General features: G+C 46.2%; 1 protein-coding gene across 5 annotated transcripts in view; it reads left to right on the top strand.

Annotated features, from left to right (window-relative positions):
• Positions 1–23,106, top strand: part of Myo1b (myosin IB) — a 149,445-nt gene that overhangs the window by 101,303 nt on the left and 25,036 nt on the right. For all 5 annotated transcript variants that reach the window (XM_057758574.1, XM_057758573.1, XM_057758572.1 and 2 more), the window contains exons 10-17: positions 350–497; positions 768–886; positions 5,019–5,105; positions 5,671–5,736; positions 15,647–15,751; positions 18,588–18,650; positions 20,655–20,855; positions 21,880–22,106. In XM_057758574.1, coding sequence (XP_057614557.1) covers positions 350–497; positions 768–886; positions 5,019–5,105; positions 5,671–5,736; positions 15,647–15,751; positions 18,588–18,650; positions 20,655–20,855; positions 21,880–22,106 — 1,016 coding nt within the window. The remainder of the gene's footprint in view (positions 1–349; positions 498–767; positions 887–5,018; positions 5,106–5,670; positions 5,737–15,646; positions 15,752–18,587; positions 18,651–20,654; positions 20,856–21,879; positions 22,107–23,106) is intronic.

The following is a 23,106-nucleotide window of genomic DNA, read 5'->3' as shown; positions in this document are numbered from 1 at the left end:
TATTTCTAGAAGCAGAATCCCTGTGTGGGGAAAAAAAAAAGATGACATGTATGGAAACCAGCTGGTTGATTTGAAATGGGGGGGAGGGGCTGAGGCTTAACTCCCAGCCTCCTCTTGTGTACACAACTCTGCCATTAAGGGTGCCTGGTGCCTGGAAGGCCCTGAAGTCACAGTCTGGAACCACGGAGCACGATAATTGTTTTCTGTTTTAATTTTTTTATTTTTTTAAACCCTAGAAGTAAATCTGTAGTAGCAGTATTCATTAGATTTCGTTATTTGTTGAAAACAAGCAAACAGCCACAGGCACAGAGCTGTAGAAGGAAAACAGGTGCCCCTCTCTCTCCTTCAGAACGCCATGCAGATCGTGGGCTTCACGGACCACGAAACCGAGTCAGTCCTGGAGGTCGTGGCCGCCGTCCTGAAGCTGGGGAACATCGAGTTCAAGCCTGAGTCGCGAGTGAATGGCTTGGATGAGAGCAAAATCAAAGATAAAAATGGTCAGTCAGTGGGGCAGCCGCTTGACTCGGGGCTCTTGCTTTGAACTGCTGCCCAGTCTTTAGTCTAGAAAGCCAACCTTGGGCTTCCCATCAGTTTGAAAGAACTTACTAGCGAAACTAAACTGAAACCCCGTGGCAGTGACGTTTGCCCTTCTCTAGTTTGTACCTGTTTACGTGCCGAGTGTGATGTAGAAAGAACAGCCGAGGGCTTGATAGTGACCACGGGTACCTCACTGTTTGTGCCTGTCTTCTTCTGCCCCCCCCCAACAGAGTTAAAAGAAATCTGCGAACTGACCAGCATCGATCAGTTGGTTCTAGAAAGAGCCTTTAGTTTCCGCACCGTCGAAGCAAAGCAGGAGAAAGTTTCGACCACCTTGAACGTGGCTCAGGTGGGTGAATTGTAACATGCGGAGGAAAAGGTTCCTTACGTGGTGGTACTTTTATGGGATGTGTGATTTTGCAGACAGTTAGTTACCTCACGGTCAGGCTATGTTCCACATAGTGTTCTAGGCATTGGCAACACTAAGGAAAATTAAACAGATTAGGGTTCCCATCCTTAGCGAGCTGAGAATTAAGGGAGGGTATTGGGGAATCGGCTAATGGTCAGTAAATGCCGTAAGTAATGTATCAAGAAGCAGTTGCTAAGTACAATGACAGAGAGAGAGTAGAACGGGATGAGGAAGATCGATGTTCGTAGGGACAGGAAGGAAGGTTGTTCTGATTGAAAGTGAGCTGGGAACCGCGCAGAGAGAGCGTCCTGCAGAGATGGGTACGATCTATGATCCTCCTCGTGTCCCAAAGGGTCCCTCTGACTGGCTGTGAAGAGCAGAGTTTAGGGGAACAGAGAAGAAGGGCAGTAGGCTGGGCACTCGCCAATCCAGATCCAGATGGTTGCATTGGAGCCGGGGCATGGGACCTTTCTGGACCTGCTTTGAACTCGAGGCTATGGAATTGCTGACGGTTTAATGCCTGGTGGAAGAAGAGTGAAGGGCAATTGATTTAATGCGGTCGGAGAAGAAATAGGTAGACGGGAGAAGCCCAGATAGTCCAAGCAGACTCTCTGTCTTATATGTTTTACTCCCACTATGCCACTGGACTCTTCCTAAGACCCGAATCTGAGTTGCTTCTGCAGATGCGTGTGCAATGCATGTGCAACCTAAGCACATTCAGGTGGTGTCTGGAGACCCTCGTGGTGTGAACTGTTTGGTTTGTTGAGTTTGACATTTTTCTCCCTGTCATTGCTGATCTGGGCTGTAATCAAATGGCCAACTCAGGGCTTCTCACTTGGGTCTGCTTCCCTTACACACCATCGCGTCTTCTGGTCTCTCTTCCTTACACCTAGCTGCCAGCCGCTGGGAGGCCAAGAGTAGGACTCACCCAGCTCGTTCTCGTTCCTGTAAATGATGGCTTCCGCCTTCAAATCTCTCGGAGTCAGCTGACTCCTCAGTCAGGGAGAACTGACTTCACTGAGAAAATGTGCAGAGCACGCGCCCCCACAGACCCGTATTGGAGAAACCAAGACTAGGAAGAGCTCTGTGGACAGATAGGATTTACCTGAAAAAGAATGTCCGTCCACCAGCCTGGCTCCAGTTTAGTCAGGACTCCAACATGCCTGGGAAGGTCAAGTTGGGCCCAGAGAATGCGCGCAGTGGGGGCTCAGACTTGGACACTCGTCATAGTTACCTGGGTGGCTTGTCTTAGGATCCTTCTGTCTGTCTATACCTCCCAAGAGGCGGGTCCTGCGGTCTGGTGTAGAACGAAGATGTTGGGATTCTGATACAAGCAAAGGCACACTGCCTGGCGCAGGGTCACATTTGAGAGGCCATCCAACTAGGTTAGCAGCTAGAGTTGTTCTATGAAGTGAGGCCACGGAAGGCCTGTGTTTCGGAGGCCATGGAAATACGTGGACTTGGGATCTGCTTTTCTGGTGTTTTCTTCTTGCTTTTATTCATCTGCTCCAGAAGCCAGACCCACTTCCTCTTGTTGGCTGTCCAGTGTCTACCATGATGCCCTTCTTAGACTCAGGCCCTCTGTAATCCGACTCCACTGATGTGACTTATCTGACTGTTTTGTTTGTGGTTTTTCGAGGCAGGGTTTCTCTGTGTAGCCCTAGCTGCCCTGGAAGTAGCTCTTGTGGACCAGGCTGGCCTTGAACTCACAGAGATCTGCCTGCCTCAGCTTCGAGTGCTGAGGTTAAGGGCTTGCGCCACCACCACCAGACCCGAGTTTATTTTTCCTTGGTGTCTTTGTCTTTCCTCTTGCTTGTCCATCATCCATATGCCATTGCTCATTGCTTCTGCCCGTCTGTGGGGTTCATGTGACTGTTCTCTATCCAGAGAGATTTGCCTGGTGAAATAGGCTCCTAAACCCCCATATCTCCTGACCTCTTCCTTTTCTGTACTGAGTGAGGTCATTGTGGTGACCTAGGTGATCTCTGCTGCTCTGCAGCTGCCTCGCCATCTGTATCCCCCCCACCTCACCTACTTAGCACTTCCCATCCTAGGCCATGCTTGATACCAGCCTCTCAGAAGTAAATGGCACCAGGGCTCTTCCTCCCTGGGCATCAAGCAGACTGGAAAAGCAGACCGTTTTCCCTGTATGTTTGGTATCTGAGGCAGTGAATCATCACCCTTGGTGTGCCCCTCCTTCCCATACAGCACAGTAGCGATCCTTAGATGGGGGCCGGTGTCCCTGCCCTCTCTGCTTTTAGGTCTCTGGCGTGTAGAGCACGTGGTTTGATTCCATTTCTTGGGTGTCGCATAGCAAGAGTAGCAGTCCACGGCACCAGGCTCAGCGTCAGAAGCAGACTTAACTTGAGCACTGGATAGTTTGGCTTTCAACTGTTTTTTTAAATTGGAGGGTTTGCGTGCCTTCATCTAGAATCCATCCTCCAGCCCTCCAGATTCCCCCCTCCCCACTTCCTGTACATTTCTGTCACGGTCTAAAAGCATTTGAATTTGTGACTTCCGAAATAGAGCATTTGTTTGAAAGCTGCGAAGAAGAGAATTACTGGCTGTAACTTTATCTTCACAGCCATAAAACAGCGCTCAGGAGGATATCGTCACCCAGTTCCCGCTGCCTATCACGAGGGTGGGCCGCTGGGTGACTTTAAGATAGGAAGGATGTTTGGTACGTGAGAGGTATTTGGAGATGACTTGGAGAAGAGGAAAGGGATGAAGAAATGACAGTAACAGATACTAGTTCTAGAACTGGATACCTCAGAAGTTCTAACACAACTGTGTGCAAGCACCCCACACTTCAATCACCTGTTTCAGGGCAGTGGAAACCCCACAGAAGGCTGTTAGACATGGGAGACGCACATCTCAGTTCTCTTGTGGCTGCATACTTTGTTTTAGCGACATAGATTTCTACTGTAGAATCTCACACGACCACAGGCTCTCTCCTTTTTTCCTTTCTTCCCTTCCCTCCCCCTCCTTCCTTTCTCTCCCCTTCTCTCTTCTTCCCTTCTCTCCCCTCCCCTTTCTTCCTTCTCTTCTCCTGTTTTCTTCCCTCCTTCCCCTTCCTATCTCGTTCCTTCTCCCTGCCCTCCTTCCTTCTCTCTCCAACTTTTAGGTTTATTCCCCATTCCTGCTTTCCACGCTGTCTGAGACACAAGGGATTAAACACAGGCTGGTGGGCCTGGTGGGGCGGAGGGCTTTCTCTCCTGAGCCGACTCACTGGCCCCAGTTTTTAGGAACTTTATATCTCTCTACAGCGTCCTTCTTTCTCTACTTCTCATCTTCTGAAATATTCTAAATTCTTTTCCCAAGTATTCCATCAGTTATCCTTTCTCTTTCCTCTTTTTGTTGTTTCGTTTGTTTGTTTGTTTTTCAAGAAGGGTTTCTCTGTAGAACAGTCCTGGCTGTGCTAGAATTTACTCTGTAGACCAGGCTGGCCTCGAACCAGGCTATCTACCTGCCTCCGCCCCTGAGATTAAAGGTGCTGGGATTAAAGGTGCGAACCACCATTGTCCAGCCGGATTTCCTTCTCTGTCTCTTCGGTTAAAGAATTGGGTTTCAGCTGAAAGTTAAAAAAAAAAAAAGTTAATTGATTGCTTTAGTATGAGCTGTTTTATTTTCTTTCCTTTGTGTGTTGGGGGGTGGTTGCTGTATTTTAAGGACACAGATTATTCAATTCCTTTCACACAGCGCAGTTGTGTTTAGTTCCTTAATTCCACAGCAGTTCTTCTAGAACAACTGTGTAATGCATCTCTTCCACAAGCGTTTATTTTCCTATTCTTGTTGTGCACGCCCGGTTTTCCTTTGTTGTGTAAAACTGGGGGAAACCGTCTGTGATATTTGGAATTCATTTCCTGGAATTCAGAAATGACGACATGATGAAAGGTCTGCCTGATTCTCTTACAGCTCAATCCTCACTCACTGTATAATAAAAATTGCCCCAGAGAGAAATTTGAAATAAATAGCCTAAATATTTTAAAAGTATTTTCGTTATTTTATAGAAATTAAACATTGTGGCAGTTGTTCGTGCTAGTGTTAAATGATTCTTTTCTTTCTTTAATAGGCTTACTATGCCCGCGATGCCCTGGCTAAAAACCTCTACAGCAGGCTGTTTTCATGGTTGGTAAATCGCATCAACGAGAGCATCAAGGTACCGAATCTCTGGAAGACACCAGTCGTAATATAGAAGTGGTATTCACAGTGTCAACATTAACTTAAAGAAGCCGAGTTTTACAACCGAGTAGTTGATCGCCACTTTCAAAGCTGATTCCTTAAGATGACTCCATCTTGCATAAGTTGGGATTTGCCAGGGTTTTGTTTCCCTTCTCGGCTGCGTGCTCCGGCTTCTCACTACTGACCAGGCTGGTCTGCCGGTCTTGGCAGAGCAGCCAGCAGCTTTCTGAACACTCGCACACAGCACACTGAACAGAGATGGCTTCTCTCTTAGGGGCTAACCGTTTTTCACTAGAGGGGGGGAGGGCACTGGACAAGGTGAGCATGGAAGCTTTGCTGGCCAGAGTCGCTGCAGCCTTTGGCGACTGCGCCATCATTGCTGAGTTTCTGGACGATCCCACACCAGTTCTCTTACCTAAGCTTTAATGGCGCAACCGAATCATTGTTCTAATTCAAAACGAATGCGTAAATCTGTGCTTTTGGGTTTTTCCCGGTATTATATTATGACTGTATTAACTTGATAACTTGAAATGTTTTCAAAGGCACAAACCAAAGTGAGAAAGAAGGTCATGGGTGTTCTGGATATTTATGGCTTTGAAATATTTGAGGTAAGATTTTTTTTTAAAAAAAAAAAATAGTGCTGTTATTAAAGTAGAACAATTAGAAATAAAGTCATATTGTATGGGCAATATGTAAATAACTATATATATATATATAACTATATAAATAACTATACTTTGAATCTGCAGGTAAGCTCTGTACGTTTAGTCACAGGGGTGTGTGCGTGCACACACATGCTCTCTCGTCAATTTTGAGATTTCTACTCAGCGATGTGTCTGCTGCGTTACGTGGGCACTGAGGTCTGTGGCCATCCAGCCATTTATAGGTTGTTTGAGACATGAAGCATCCAAAACCGTGGAAATGGGGAAGCCTGCCACTTCCGTGGCAGCGTCCCCTGAGTCTCAGGGGTCAGAGTCAGGATTCGAGGTCTCCTTCAGTCTCATCCGGGCCACGCCCTGCTGTGATCTGAAGCAGTAAATGCCACGGCAGAAGAAGCTCGAAGGCACTTGCCTGCCCCAGATGATGTGGTTAAACGTTACACATCCATATAGAATTCCTCTGTTTGGCTTTTAGCGGCAGGTTTGGAGTACTATTCTAGTCTGGTTTAAGGAGATGTCCCCCCCACTCCCCCGCGCTGTCTCCTCCTTGAATTCTCACCCACAGTAATGAGTTCTGCATGTTAATGAACCAATCCCTGCCTAGAATAACCTCCCAAAGAATGTACGTCCTCCAAAAAAATTAAGAACATAGAATGGCAAGAAAGGCAGCCAGGCATTCTTTGTGCACTGACCCAGACAGCCCTCGGGAATTCTGTTAGTAGTCTTGTCTAGAGTGATACCTTCTCCCTCAGTCTGATTTTGTCCCTAAGGACTATTTGTAGGAACTGATCAAGGACTGACTGAATTCAAACACTGTTGTAACTACTACATAGGTGTTGCTGTTATTCCCATTTCACAGATGAGGAAGTAAAGTCCTGAAGGTCAGGTAACTAAACAGCCAACGCAGGACCAAGTCCCTGGCTTCCTGATATTTTCTTTATTGCTCCTCTTTCTTATTAGGGTTAAGACCAAGGTCAATTCCATACTTTCCTCCCCAAACTCAAGGGTTTCCCAATATTTGGAAATTGAAAAAGCCCAAATGTTAACAGGCCTCCAGTTTCCCTGATTTTACCATCGTTCCCAGTTTCTGAACATTCTGGGATCCTTCCTAGATGGAGGAGTAGGAGCTGGCCCTGCCCTCGTCTGGAATGCTCAGCAATTAACACAGTTCCTGGTTTGCTGGTGCCTCCTAGGCTCAATCAGCAAAGGAAGCTGCGGGTCTCTTGATGAAAGAACAGGAAGTTTGTGCTTTGGGAGAATTCTTGTATGTGTCAGAAATCACTGTAGTGAAATTTTTCTTAGCACGATCTCAGATTATTGCCACTAAACAGGCAGATGTCAAAGTCATTCTTTGCCATTGGTAAGGGAAGGGACCTCTTAACTGGTATAGCCTTGATCGAAACTTAAATAGTTTCTTGAATTGGCTGAGTGCTAAACGTAGATATTAATGGAAAATTTAAAGAAAAAATATAGTTAATGATGCTCCTAAAAATAAAGACTGTGGTTTCACGTTGATTTTGCCAGAGAACCATTTTTTTGCTCATAAGCTAGGCTCTTAGTGTCATGCCACACAAAACCTTTGGATGGCCTGAAATTTGCTACAGGTTGACAATAGACTTGAACTCCTGGCAATCCTCCTGCCTCTGTCTTCCATGTGGTAGGATTTACAGGCATACACCACCATGCCCAACGGAAACTATTTTGAGAGGATAATGGGGTTATATTGAGACATGCAGATAGCTTTTTCCTCTAGGATGTCCTAAGATGTAATTGGCTTTAGAAAACTAGCCCTAGCAGCTCTCAACGGAAACAGTACACCCCACAAGCCATATAAAACAGTCGTTGTTTCTTTTTTTTTTTTTTTTTTTTTTTTTTGGTTTTTTGAGACAGGGTTTCTCTGTGGTTTTGGAGCCTGTCCTGGAACTAGCTCTTGTAGACCAGGCTGGTCTCGAACTCACAGAGATCCTCCTGCCTCTGCCTCCCAAGTGCTGGGATTAAAGGCGTGCGCCACCACCGCCCGGCAAGTCGTTGTTTCTTTATTGACTGCCTGATGTGATCCGTGTACTACAGGCAAACACGGCAGAGATTTCCCTGTCTGCTCGGGATTTACAATCTGGCTTAAGGTCTTGGAAGTCAGTTACTGGTGAAGAGAGACACACCCTCTTAGGAAGTCAGGAAACTGGATTGGACTCCTTTTTTAGAGTGTGCTTGCTCTAGGCACCTACTCCTTCAACTTGGTCCTGGATGTCGTCTCTTCCAGCAATCCTTTATTTCGGGTTTTCTCCACACCTTCCTGCTGTCCTGGCCTTCCAGCCTCAAGTCAGCCAGCACAGCATCGTTTCAGCATTCTAGTTATGAAGATGCGCACACTGTCTCTCTAAATGCTCTTCTTGGGAAGGTTCTGCTTCAGAACATCTCAGGCTTAGCTACACAGTGGAACCAGCTGGGCACTTTCAGGAATTCCTACGTCCAGATTGTACGAACAATCGTATCAGACTCGCCAGCCTAAGACCCGGCAGTAGTGTTTCCACAGCTCCCTGGTGACGCCAGTGTGCAGTTAAGGTTGAGCCCAAACACTCTGTAGACACAACCGTCAGTGTGAACTGAAGCTGCCTGCCACTCCTGGAGCTAATGCCGTCAGTGCACTCTTTAAACAGAACTTTCTGCTTTGTGCAAATCAAGCAAATTGTTAAATGGCCACTCTCCTACTTTCTCTTCCTGTTGCTATGATAAAATATCCTGACGATAGCCACTTGAAAAGAAAAGGTTTATTGGCGTCACAATTCTAGGTTATAGCCCATCGCCATGAGGCAGTCAAGGCAGTAGGAGCTGGGGCAGCTGGTCAGTACATCCACGGGCTGGTGCCCGGCTTCCTTTCCCTGAAATAGTTCACTTAGGGAATGGCACCACCCACAGTGGACAGATAGGCCCGCCCACCTCAATTACCATAATCATGATACCCTGCCTAGGGAGTGGCGCCGCCACCCACAGTGGGCAGGCACTCCCTCCCTTACTACAGGGCAACCTAATGTAAACAATCTGTTATTGACTCTTTCTCACATCAGGGGAATCTACACTGGGGTAACGTTGACCATGCAAACTGACCATCACAGCCATAGACAGTCACTGAGTTTACTTTCTTCTCCATGAAATAGATGCTTTTTAAAGATTCAACATAATCAACTCAAAAAAAAAAAAAGCAGAAATCCTCTTACGATTACTAAGACAGCGATATGTACAGTTTTTTATATCAGACCTTTATATAAAAGAGCCCTTTAGTTAATAGATGTAGAGAGGGTGGATGGGTTTGAACAACAGGCCGCCAAGATGGCCCAGCTGCTTGCTGCCAAGAACTGGTAACCCGAGTTTTATCCCTGGCTGGCCCCATCTGACTCTGTAGACCAGGCTGGGCTGAATGACAGAGTTCTGCCTGCCTCCATCTTCCAGCTGCTAGGATTATAGATGTGTCGTGCTGTCTTTCATTCCCAGTCTTAGTTCCTTGAGAGAAGTAAGACTTGTGCATTGGGGGCTGGAGAGATGGCTCAGTGGTTAAGAGCATTGCCTGCTCTTCCAAAGGTCATGAGTTCAATTCCCAGCAACCACTAGAAGAAAAAAAAAAAAAAAGACTTGTGCATTGTGATTAATGGCTCTATTTCCCTTCAACACATCTCAGTTTAATCTCCAGCCATGTTGATTTTAAGAATTGGTTTTAATTTATGAACATTCATTTGGAGGCATTCGGAATAAAAACATGCCTGCATAATTTTAGATACTTTTATCTACGTTTTATTCAAAATCCTAATGGCTCCTTTTTAATGTTCTTTCAGTAAATTATTCACATACCTATCCCAGGTAGTAGTAACCTTTGCTTTCCTGGATTCTCGGCAATATGATAACATGGAAATGCCTGTATTGACCACAGAAAGCCCAGCTAATTAAGAATTGAACAGTACCGCAACCCAAAGTAGGAGGAGTCACACTGACTCCGTATCAGTGAAAATGGGTGTTTCTGTAATCTCCACCCAGGTGTAAAAATAACAGAGTATAAATATAACGCTGCCTGGTTCTGTCAAGATTGACCACAGGAAATAGGCTCTGCTCTGAGCACACTGTGAGTTTCACTTTGAAAGTAGACAGGAAGGGGCTGGAGAGAGATGGCTCTGGTTCTCCCAGAGGTCCTGAGTTCAGTTCCCAGCAACCACACGGTGGCTCCCAACCATCTCTCCTGGGATCTGATTCTCCATCTGGCATAAAGTCAGGCATGCCGATAGAGTACTCATGCATAAAGTGAATAAACAAACCTTTTTGTTAAAAATGTAAGAAAGTGGACAGTACAGGCCCAGGACGTTTCCTGAACTGTCCGATTCTACCTCGGTGGCTCCGCGGTCCCTTGCACAGAAGCGCTTTTCAGCTGAGCAGGCAGAATCCCTTTGTCTCTTTGGTTCCTCCCTGAATGGAGAGGAAACGGGAGCATTAAACTTTGGGATGGTGGTGCTTGGATCTGCCCACGAAGCAGTTAGGGCTGGAGGGCGAACCTGTCTGCCTTGCGGGCTGCGTGTGGTCTGATGTCCGTTTGGAAAACAGATCAATGAAACAGGATAAAGAAAGGTGGAAGACTGAACTATGGTGCGCAGAGGAAAACACTGTAGCCCTACACCCTGGTAGCACAGGAAACCCTCTGTCCAGAGGAAGAAAATGTGTCTGGATGCCCTGCACAGTTAAGTTTGGCCTTTGTTTTATCTGAGAATTTGATCTTGGATTTCTGAGACATTTTTATAATTTGTCCGTTAAGGACTAAGTGGGCTGACCAGGGAGGAGGGTATGAAGGAAGACGATCGAAATAAATGCCTTACACAAAAAGGGGGGCGGGAATAAGCGCTATTACTTTAAATATTATATTGCATTCAAAAGTAAGTTGGGCAATATGAAACTTTCCTTAGGGCTTATCTGATAGGAAGTTATTAAAACTGGCGGTTAGTTTACTGGGAAACTTAATTAAACATTAACAGTCCCTTGGACATGGAGGCATCATGGGCTGGTAATTCACATCCTGTGTGGCTGAAATGCTCCCATTCAGGCAGAAGGCTGGCTGCTAATTCAATGGCCACCTTTTGTTTCTTTGTTTTGTTTTTCTCAAGACAGGGTTTCTCTGTATCACAGCCTTGGCTATCCTGGAACTAGCCCTTGTAGACCAGGCTGGCCTCGAACTCACAGAAATGGGAATCTCTGGTAATTCGAGGCCAGCCTGGTCTACAAAAGCAAGTTCCAGGAGAGCTAGGGCTGTGACACGGAGAAACCCTGTCTCAAAAAAAAACAAAAAAAAAAAAAAACAAAAAAAACCCAACCAAACAAAAAACCAACATACTAATTTTTAAAAATCACAGTTTAGTTAAAAATATTTAAGAAACTAAAAATAGCATTGTTTTTCTTAAAGTTTACCATGTTTGATACTTACCTATAAAAAAAAGATGTTAGTTACTCAGTTTTGTAAATGTTTAGAAGGGTGAATAGCTCATGCTAAGTGTTTTTCTTATACATTTTGAGGAATTTTTTTCTCCTGATGTTTACTTTGAAAAATTAGTTACTGCTTTAGAGCCTATTTCTTGGAGTGGTGGCTTTAAAAACTGATCGTGGCTAAGTCTGTTACCCTCTTCTGTGAAAATGGTGTGACACTCGGGACCTGCCAGAGGCCCCCCGACAAGGATGTCATCGCAAGGACGCGTTCACAGCAGTGTTGTCTCCGTCCCGGGTCTCTAAGATGCGCGGATGCTATGGCTTTATCCACCAGTGAGCCATTTCATTTGCTGTGCCTTCATTATATAGAAATATGAAACCCCATCTCATACATTACATCCAGATGCCAAACGTTTGGCCTCAGATGGAAGAGCAGACCTGTAGAAAACACTGACGGTGTGTATTGTAGAATTAGCGGCACTTTTTGTTGCAAAAACTCACGGTTGTTGGAACTGTCTGGTTTCCTGCGATATGCACCATCTCCTGTCCTTAATTCGTGGGATATGGAGTTGTCCCTTGTATTTACTTCTTAATTTTAATATTTGGATTTTGTAAAGAGTTCAACTTGTAAGGTATCCTTAGCTGCTTCTCTTGCAAAGGAGAATGTAAATAGGCCAGTATTTCTGGACCCTTCTTTCGAAATCAGTCATGGTTGGTACCTGAGGTAGAAAGTAGCTCTGAGCCGGGCGGTGGTGGCGCACGCCTTTAATCCCAGCACTTGGGAGGCAGAGGCAGGTGGATCTCTGGGAGTTTGAGGCCAGCCTGGTCTACAAGAGCTAGTTCCAGGACAGGCACCAAAGCTACAGAGAAACCCTGTCTCGAAAAATCAAAATAAAAAAGTAGCTCTGACTCGTGGTGGGAGCACAGTCTGCTCAGCTCAGAGTCTAGAAGATATTTTAAGAAGCCCTGGGGTTGAAAGCATTAGTTTGTTCTGCTGCTATAAACAGTGGGTGCTGGCCGTCCCCGTGTGTGGTTGGGGCACACTATAAAGTAGCACGAACCCCGGTACCGTCCAGTACCGTGTCCCCACAGCTGTCTGTTCAGGGTAGAGGATGTTCGAGCTTCCCTGGCAGGAGATCATTCACTAAAAACCTGAAAGCACTTGTTTGAACGCGTTCCCGAGTGTTTCAACTTTATCCTCAGATTTTCTGAGTCAGTGTGGGCACAGCAGTAAAGAAGACTAGGGAGGGGGTAAGTCATGGAGGCAGCTCCTTCCCTGGAGGCTTGATTCGTGAGACTGGCGCGTGGGGTGCTGGCTGCTCACCGTGCAGAAGAGTATCAGATAGATGCTTGCTGGGGACGTTCAGGTTCTATGATGATTTCTAGACTTGCTTTGGACATTGTATAAAGGGGAGGGAGACCCACATTGGAAAACCTTGCGTTATTTTAACCTGTAGAAATGGAGACGTGTGTTAGAATTAGTAATTCATATGAGAATTACTTTGCCACCAGGCCTTCCCTTCCCGTCTCCCTTTCTCCCTCTCGTCTCCCCTCCCTCTTTCCTATCTTCCTTCCCTATAGGCTTTTACTTACAATTTTCGAAGTTAGTTTTACTTCTTTCCAAGAAGTTCTGTTTCTTCCAAAATTTGAGCAGTGTCAACAGCTTAAACTTAGACCACAATATATGTGTCTTATCGTCCTCCAGTTTGGGCAGTAATTATTGCTCTGGCCATGATGTGTTTTGAAGTATGTAGAATATAATAGCAGTAGATGTTTATTTCAATGTGGGGGAATACATTCATTTCTGCACTGATGGTTGGGTCTTCCGGTTTTGTAGGGGGGTGGGGGAGCTTGGGAGGGTGACTTTTGTCATTTAGAATAAGGCTGGAGAGTTCAGCTTTTGTTCTTAGACAGTCTCTAGCTGGATATTGTCTCCATGCCATCTTAACTGGTTTTGAAGGAGGAGCTAGTTCAGCGTGAGCCCACACAGCACACAGAAGCGGGTCACGGACGGGAGGTCCTTCTGGACCTTGAAGGGTCTTGCCATTTGATTTTTTTTTCCCAAATGCCTTTGTCCCCGACTCTGGGTAGACGTAGACCTTGGGTCTACACGTAGATTTTCTTTACACAGATGCTACACTGAATCAGGCAGCCCTGGACTCAGCGCTAGGGCTTTCGGGAAAGTTTTATGACATGTGAGCATTTCAGTGGGGCCCCTTTCATCCTGAAGAGCCCCCTCTGTAGCAGAAACACAGTTGAGATACAACATCCAAGTTTAGAGATGCTCCCTTAGGTTGGCTGTGTCTTCAGCTCAAGTTTTCTACCGCTTAGCTATGCGGACCCTGGTGCAGGTACCAGTTAGCCCAATGAGTAACCGACAAAGTGCTTACTACTGAAAGTCTGTTGATAATTAGGAACTGACTGCATTTTGTGTCTGTCCCCTCCCCTGCACCAGAATGCAGTAAGTATAAACCGTTTGCAGTGCTGGTCTGTTGCATGTGTCTGTGCTAATAGCTTCTCCAGTTTGCGTGAGTTTTGTAGCAAGTGGTCGCTGGCTAATTGCGTGGATATGAGATGCAGCACCCAGGCAGGGAACTAGAGAGGTGGACGGTAAATACACCTTAGCTCGAACTTAATCCTCAAGCTGTGCTGTAATCGTGACGCTTTGCCGCTGTCTTCTAACCTGTGTGTGTGTTTCATAGCTTTGTTTTGAAAGCATCCATAGCACGTACTGTATCCAAGGACACCAGTCATTTCCCTCCCCCGCCCCCATCAGTGGACACTTGAGACTTTAGCATCACTGTGTTTAAATTGCTCCGTCAGCACGGATTCACAGACGGGAGACTCTCTCTGTTTATTTCCCAGTCTAAGAGGTCTGTTTGCATCAGGTACTCGAATGTTCTTTTTTTATTTGTGATCGTAGCATTATATAAGTACCCATTCTACCAAACCACAAAATCCTGATGTTTCTTATATATGAAACGACTTTGTGCTAGTTAAGAATGAGAAGGCGTCCAGCAGCCATAGTGGACTGCTAATCAAAATTGTTAGTGCTGAGATTTTATAGGGTGTGTATGTAAAGGCACCCGGGGGCGCCCTTTGCGTCTAAAACTATGTTTGTGGAAGCATCGCAAACCCATGCTTGCTTCTCTAGTGAAAACCTCCAGACTGTGGAAACCATTGCTGCCTCACTAAATCTAGCATTAGCGAGGTCAGTCGGCGATAGTGCACACCCCTGTGTCATTTGTGGTTTGGAGTTAGAAGTCTTTGTCCCTGCATTGCCATGGTGACAAGCCGGATACCAGGCAAGGATGTAGTTAGGGGCTTTGGCATGAGTACCCAGTTCAGGTCCACCCAGGGGAGGACCGAAGATAGTGTAAAGATCAGCTTTCAGAAACTCAGTGGCTTTTTGCCTTTGTCATTTGGAGAGAGACACAAAGGCCAGTCTGTGCTTACGCACAAGGAGTGATGGCCTCAGTCTTCCCGTATGTGGGAGTTCCTTGGGAGAGCAGGACTGGTCAAGTTTCCCGGAGGTAGACTCTTTGTGTCTCTTTGCCCATTGCCAAGAGGGAGAGGGAGAAGCAAAGCAGACAAGCTTCGGCACCACGTCTGTGTCATTCTGGAAGGTTCCAAGTGGAACCCATGTTCCTCCAGCAGATGACATTGGTACCCTCAGTGTGTTCCCTGAGGTCTGCAGATTGTTCGAAAACAATTTCATAGAGCTTCCATCAGAGGATTCCTAGGAGATGATTAAAATGACGCAGGACTCCTGGAGAGGGAGCATGGGGCTCCTGAGAGCATGAAGCAGCCTTCTGATAGGAGACATTGTCTCTGACTGACACGTGGTCTTGATGCTTTGACTTCCCTGGATTTCTGTTCAGTAGGGGCGTCTGCACTTGCTGATGCAGTACCGCATGCATGCATCACGGCGAGTGAGACAGTTGGGTCAGCTTAAGTAACGTCCAATCAGATACATCTGTGAACATGCCAATACGTGTACACATATGCGTGTACACACTTAGGTAACAGAGTGTCGAGTGAGGGACGTGATTGTGTCTGGAGGAAACAGGTGTGGCAGGCGGCCCTGAGGATGAATGATTGGGTAGTCACTGACAGGGATTACAGACCTCGCTGTGTCTTTACTGAACTTCAGGGGGGAGTTTGAACAAATTGGGGGCCTTTCTCAAAATCCCCACCTCTAAGAACTGTGACATCCGTGCGTATTTTGTTTGTTCGCTGACTCGTGCGCCATTCCTTATGCACTTACAGGGGACGTTGTCTGTCGTGGGGCCTCCGTCAAGTCTGAAGGGAGCGTGTGGCATCGCATACGGAGTGAAGCGTGGTGTGTCTTTGGTAGGGAGAGCTGGTGATACGGTCTTATGTGTGTTTCCTTTTCTCCCTCTAGGATAACAGCTTCGAGCAGTTTATTATTAATTACTGTAATGAAAAGCTTCAACAAATCTTCATCGAACTTACTCTGAAAGAAGAGCAAGAGGAGTACATACGGGAGGTAAAGTTGGAACTGTTGAACAACTGCTCCATTAGAACCAGGAGTCTGTGTCTGGGAAGCTCCCTCCATGTGACCCGAGAGTCAGCTCTCAGCTTCCTTCTATTGTATCTCTGTGTTTTGTGTTTGTTACGGCAGCTGTGCTGACTGCAGCTCTCTGGCACTGCGCCGCTAGTCTGGAGAGCAGTACCTGTACGTAATAGACGGGCCGGGCGTTAAATAGTCATTAATAACCTTCAGTCTTCTCCGGGTACCAGCGTAGTTATGTAAAATAACGTGGTGTTAAAATGGAGACCAGTGGCTGAGTTACTATGGTCGATCCGCACACTGGACTAGAACCCCAGCATCGAAAGGAGTGCGTAATTCATACACACGCACCGTGAAACAGATGCATGTTGCTAAATGAAGAAACCAGAGTCCATCGGTCTTAAAAGTGACGAAGCTGTGTATAGATTGCCTGTAGAAAGCCTTTGTCGGTGGTGCCAGCAGGGTGGTTCAGAGACTGACTCTTTATGGTTGTAGATTTTGGGTGAGTTGACACTAAGAATTATATACCAAAAAAAAAAAAAATCAGAGTCCCCACAGGTGGACTCAGGATTCTTTGAGATTTTGCTCAACCTTAAAAAGCAGGGTTTTTCAAAATTTATAATAAATAGCATAGCATTTGTTATATGGTCACCATATTCCAGATGTTATTTAAGGATTATCTCGCTTAGCCGAGTGGTGATGGTGCATGCTTTTAATCCCAGCACTCAGGAGGCAGAGGCAGGAGGATCTCTGTGAGTTCGAGACCAGCCTGGTCTACAAGAGCTAGTTCCAGGACAGGCTCCAAAGCTACAGAGAAACCCTGTCTTTAAAAAAAAGGAAAAAAAAAAGATTATCTCTCTTAATTATAGTTTTAAAATAACCAGAAATAATTGTAAAGTCCTTTCATCTTTAATTCTAAAACAGTCTTGACTTTTCATGCTTTCATTTTTTTAAGTAAACATTCTCCTTCAGTGATTATTTTCGTGTCCCTGTTTTTCTGTTTTTGTTCACTTTTGGTTTCCCAGTGTTTTAAGAACACTATTCTTACCTCTTTTCCTTCTTTTTTAAACAATTAAGTTGCATCTGTTTGCTGTGGCTCTGAGCATGCTGTGGTGTGTGCAGAGGCCAGTGTACAACTTGTGAGAGTTTTCCCCTACGATGTGGGTCCCAGGGACTGAGCGCAGGCTGAGCCTTCTCAACACAACACCAGTATTCCTCTTTAGAGACAAAATTAACAGTGTAGCCCAAATGAACTTCAAACTCAAGACAGTCCTGTCTCGGCCTCCTAAGTGCTGGGATTGCAAGCATGACGTCCCACCCCTGACAGATAGATAGATCAATAGATGATAAGTAGTGTGGCCGTATCTTGCTTTTGCTCTAACAAAGCTCTCTGAAAGATCTGAGAGAGAAAGGAGCAAGCCACAGCCAACTTACCTTGCTCACTTCTCAGCCGTTAAGGGCTGACCTCATGGCTCCTCCTGCCTTATATTCTTCTCTCTGCCCAGCCATATCACTTCCTGTCTGTCCTGTCTATCTGTACAGACCTCAAGACCTCCATAGATAACCAGTGGCTAGCTCCACCCTCTGATCTTTGGGCAAGCTTTATTTGTTAGAGTAAAAACAAGATATCATTCATAGACAGATGGATAGATAGATGGATGATTGATAGATGATAGATGATAGATAGATAGATAGATAGATAGATAGATAGATAGATAGATAGATAGATAGATTGTAGATGGATGGTGATTGATAGATTGCTAGTAGATAGAGCTATGTTTTCTGTGAGCTCACATTCGTGTGTGTGTGTGCGTGCATGCATGCATGTGCGCTCGCTCACAAACTCGTTTTTGAACAGTATCTTGCTGTGTCACCCAAGATATCCCAACATCCATCCATCTGCCTCGGCCTTCAAGTTTCAGGCGTATAAGCATGCACCTCCATATACTCCTGCCTGTATTTTCTAATGGGGCTGCCAATCCCCACTAAACCACTTGTTAATACTTCTTTGTTTGCAAATGACCATTTTACTTAGAACAGTTTCGTGCTTGTCCAGAAACCTTTGGTCACATAAACACCCTAAAAGCAAGCTTTGTTCTCGTCCTGTCTCTTCATCGCATGAAGAATGCCAGGACATTAATGTGTAGATCCCTGAAACATGTCTAGGCAGACCGCTCGCTTGCTATGTAAACCGCATTTTTTCTCTTAGGAAGAAAGTTCGGTGTTTGTGCGTACAGATGGAGGTTGAGAGGGATAATTGCAGTTGGCCTCACAGGTTTGGCTCTGGAGCTAGTGTTGAGGCTCGTGGGGTAGCTTTCCCATAATCTGGAGAAACTGCTTTCTCTTCTCTGGGCTGTTTTTACACTGGAGATAGTTAACCGACTTAGATCTCGGCATTGCCTCTACGATGACTTTTTTCCCTCATGGCGACAAATAAAATCTCTAGGCCTTAGGTTGCCGGGATCAAGTTCTGCCCTGTTCCCTTATAAAGATCATAAATATACACAGAGCAATATTGACCCCAGGGCCCCTTGAGTAAATATTTGGCTTCGAGCCTATGGAGTGCATGGGAAACAGCCACAGAAGGGAGAGCGGAATGGGAAGCAGTCTTGGAGCAGGTCCAGTGCTGTGGCTCCGTTCGGTTTGTCCTTGGTGGGCTGCTGTGTTGGGGAGGTTTGGGGAGCTGGGAGGCGATCCTCGCAGCTCTGGTTCTGTAGAGAGAGCAATGGGGATGGCGGGGCAGCTGTCCCTTTTCAGATGATGGTACACATTGTCACATGGATTTGGTCTTGTTGTTCTGCTCTGTTTTCAGGACATAGAATGGACTCACATTGATTACTTCAACAATGCTATCATTTGTGACCTGATAGAAAATGTGAGTACTTACGCATTCACGAAAGTTTGAGAGGTCTAATCTCTCACTACACGCAAATGATCTCACTGTGGTTTCCGCCGTCCTCTGTGGAACTACTCGGCTGGGAAGGCGTTATGATAATCCTCACCTCTTGCTTGGCTCTTGAGTGTGTGCATGGCCAGCTTTTCTCACCGTACTTAGCCAGGATCCCTGGTCATTTCCTGTCGCAGCCCTTTTCCAACTTCAGATGGCAGGGCCTCGCGTAGACCAGCATTTGTGTGCTGACGGCTAGTGGCCAAGACCCCTGGAGTTTTTCAGAAGACTTTATATGAGTTTTATATAAAGTTTATAAGTGTGTGAAGAGGAGTAAAGTGGGGGAAATTGCAAGGTAGTTTTCAGAAAGGTGTTCGAGTCTAAGGTTTTTGTTTTTAGGCAGTATTAGAGAGGTCATTGTAGTAACTGTGGGAAGCTGTATCTGTGTGTGGAAACCGGAAGCCCCTTTGTTTACCCTCAGGTGGCTAGTACTTCTGACCTTGACTTAGTAGTTGGAGACGAGGTAAACTTACCTCTCCTGCCACCTTTTTAACCTGCCCTAGAAACGGGTGCTGTGTTTTCAGAATACCACCGGAACTCAGCACTTTTCTGGTTGTCTCCCTAAGCCCTCATGGAAGTCATGGGCTTAGCCAGTGTTTTCCCATCAATACAATCCTCCTGAAAACCGCCCCCTTGGACGGAGCTGAATATAGAAAACGAATATTCCAAAGCACCGCTCTTCCTGATCAAAAGGGAGCTTAGTTTTGAAAGCTCCGACCAGGGTTGGGGGAGCGTTGCCATCCAACACAAAGGATTCAGAGTCCTCACCTCAAATCCAGAGATCCTAGGAAATTGTTACCTGGGGGCTCTACCGTGGGAAGTCTAGCTTTCCCGATGAGTGTTTTTCTCACAAACAGCAGCACTTAGTTATTTCTCTTAATAGCGGGAAATGTAACACGCTTCTATGCAGGCTTATCTCCCAGAAAATCCCTTGTATATATGATTGAAGAAACTCGTGTTGGCGGAAGAGCCCGGGGGCCCAAAGGAAGCGTTTCCTTCCACCGCCACTGAACAACGGCGGCTATTCTGGGATGTTGTGAGCACACTGGAGAGCCCACTCTTCCCTTGGGTTTTGTAAGGAATGAATAAACTCTGGCCAGAGGATACCATAGCCTCGTGAGGACAGGGCCTTTGCTTCAGTGGAAGTGGGCGGGGCTGAGGGTCAGTGGCTTGGATTGTTTCTGGAATTGTGATGTAGGAGCCTTGGGGACAGTCGGAGGAAGGGCACTGCACTTGTTAGGAAAGCAGGAGATTCCCGATTTCTGGCTCCCTTTCGGACTGGCTCATCTTGAAATAAGATGATCCTAGAGCCCGAACGCACAAGTAAAATTACATTCATTAATTAATACCCCTTTAGAAATTTTATCTGGAACCAGAGCTTTATTCTGCACGTGGTTTTGCAAAGCTCTTGATTGCAGGATCATTAACATGGCACCATCCCCTCCCTCCAGAGACCCAGCTTTACCCTGAATCCATGAACAGGCTGGTAACGTGAGACCAATCGTTGCCTAAGCCGTGAAGCAAACAGAAGCCGTAGGGGACGGTGCTGGGATTGTAGCCTGTTCTTGACACCATTCTGCCCTGCCACCTCTGACTTCACACTTGACTTTGGATTTGAGGCCCACGCACACGTGTCTGTGAATTCCATTTGTGCTGAGGGTGAGGTGACCGTGGCCCCTTCCTGTCTGCTGGGGAAGGAGACACAAAGACAAAGACTTTGTCCTTTGTCCACCCCCAGCACAGCTGGGGCTTTCTGGAAAAGAGCTGGCTTCCTCCGTGGCCTTGTGACTCCTTGATTGTCTCTTTTCTGTAGCAGCCGAACAGAATTTTTGCATGTGGCTAAGATGATTGTGCTAGGGGCTGTCATTAGGATTAATTATCAAACCAGAGCAGCAAGGAAGGAAGGAAACCCCTTCGTTTCTCTTCTCTCAGAACACAAACGGAATCTTGGCCATGCTGGACGAAGAGTGCCTGAGACCCGGCACCGTCACGGACGAGACCTTCCTGGAAAAGCTGAACCAAGTCTGTGCCACCCACCAGCACTTCGAGAGCCGGATGAGCAAGTGTTCCCGCTTCCTCAACGACACGACCCTGCCACACAGCTGCTTCAGAATCCAGCATTACGCCGGCAAGGTACAGTTGTCCCCCAGAGCTGCGTGGCTTCGGGAAGACGGGTGTGCTGACCCTGTGGCCGCATGAGGTCCGTAAGAGCAACCCACACTCACTGACAGCTGAGTCTGCACCGCGTTGAGCTACATCTCGCTAACAAGTCCTGGGCCCTGAATGAGCACTACAAAGTGTTCTTAAATCGTTTTATATTTTCAGCTGTTAAGCTGTTCTGTCGGAAATGCCTGGCCACAGTAACAAAAGAGACCTTCCAGAAGAAAGGCCTACAGTACGGTTCTAAATGTACAAGTTATTTAGCAGAAATAAAGAATTCTTAGATGGAGATTTTTGAGAGACACTGGGGAAAATACCTAGTTAAATTTTCTTTCTCAGTATTTGAGGAAGTTAATCTCAATGAAAATAAAAAAACAATTTAGATAGGAGGCTGATTATTAGAATCTCCAAAGATTATTGATTGGGTTTAATACTGCCTTTTAAAATAAGAATGAAAATTTCCGCAAGGGAGAGTCCTTAGTTGGACACCTAGTGAAATGGCTAATAGCTGGATTACCTTTTGTTTTAGGATGCCCCAACATTGGCCCTTTGTTTTTCTCCATTGGGCCGTGAGAGTGAAGGCCACATTCCTGCTGAGTTTCCCCGCCACTTAGGAAGGCTGTGGAAATGTCAGTGTTATCTCTGTTTTCCCTTTTCTGCTTTGAAATGGACTAGACTGGCATGCGACCAGCAAATAAAAAGAAAATCCTCAAATCCGTTCAGACACATACACATACCAAAACCCATCCGAGATCCCTTGAGGATGTCATAACATGTTGGAGTTTATTATTGCAAACCCTGAAGGACGTTGGAATTTATTTTGATCTCTTCTGCACCTCCAGTTGATGGAACTCAAAATTGGGGGCGAGCTGGGTATCTGTGCGAGTAGTGCACTGGGGGCTTGTGATGTTGAAGGAGTCTGGGTGCCGTCATTCTGGTTTGGTTTGCCACTGCCCTGCGCGGTGAGCCTGCGCTGAGTCCCGTGTGCTGTCCACAGGTGCTGTACCAGGTGGAAGGGTTTGTGGACAAGAACAATGACCTCCTGTACCGAGACCTGTCCCAAGCCATGTGGAAGGCCGGCCACGCCCTCATCAAATCCCTGTTTCCGGAAGGGAACCCGGCGAAGGTCAACCTGAAAAGACCTCCTACAGCCGGCTCACAGTTCAAGGCATCCGTGGCCACTCTGATGAAGAACCTGCAGACCAAGAATCCCAACTACATCAGGTGCTTCCGGAACACGAGCTCAAATCCAAGCACACTTACTGAATCTTATTTTCCTGTCTGTTTAAATTTAAATGCAGCCCAAGTGGAGAGTAGCAAGCACAATGCTGGGTCAAAGAATACGGCATTTGGTTGTCCTAAAAAATCCTCAGCTGTATTTCTTTCCAAAAAACGGCGGGGCGGGTATACTAAAGGAAAAAAAATGTGGCGTGGCCTGACAGGAGACAGGAAGCTGGCGGCATGTAGGAGTTTCCAACTTTCTGTTTTTATGTTTGTTTTTTAACGACAGATCACAGAAACAAATGGGAAGATGTTTTCCTGAGGCATACTTCTCTGTCCGTGGCATCCGCTTAGATGCCTGTAAAGTCGTATCAGGGCAGAGCAGTGAAGTAGGCAGCTTGGTAGTCACTCTGGGGTCCCTCAGGACCCAGGCCCTATACATTCTTGGGAGAAACCATTCCCAAAGCAGCCCAGTGTCCTTGAGGCAATAAGAAAGACGTCCCTAAAACCTAGTGTCACTTCAGTTTTGTTCCTTTGTTTTCCAGCTCCTGGGTCATCTTAGATGTGGCTTGCTCTGGATTCGGGAAGGTCCCACTCGAGTTAGGATCTGCGGGCTGTTAGATCAGACATCAGCGTGCACCTTGCCCTTGTAATTTCAGCTAGGAACAAACCAGAGTGAGGGACAATTCGTTTACCTGAAACTCATATCAGTAGAAACAGAAATAGGCAGAGTACTCTGCTCTCATTTACGCAAGTTAGAACATGTGTCAGTGGAAAAATCTCGCTTATAGGAAATAACCCCGGAGTCTTTGATCATTTGTTTGCGCTCTTCTCAGTGGAGTGGGGTTATCGAGTTCTCTCCAGATGCCGTTTACATGAAGTGATACACACAGCTTTGAGATGAACAGTTCGATTACTTTATAATCATGATGTTTATCTTGGCGGCATCACCTGAGTGAACCATAAACTATGCACCATCACCTTAGGGAGTTTCCTGTTCTCT

This window comes from Chionomys nivalis, chromosome 26, assembly GCF_950005125.1.
Source record: "Chionomys nivalis chromosome 26, mChiNiv1.1, whole genome shotgun sequence".
Lineage (NCBI taxonomy): Eukaryota > Metazoa > Chordata > Mammalia > Rodentia > Cricetidae > Chionomys > Chionomys nivalis.
This window is presented reverse-complemented; position numbering and strand designations above follow the sequence as displayed.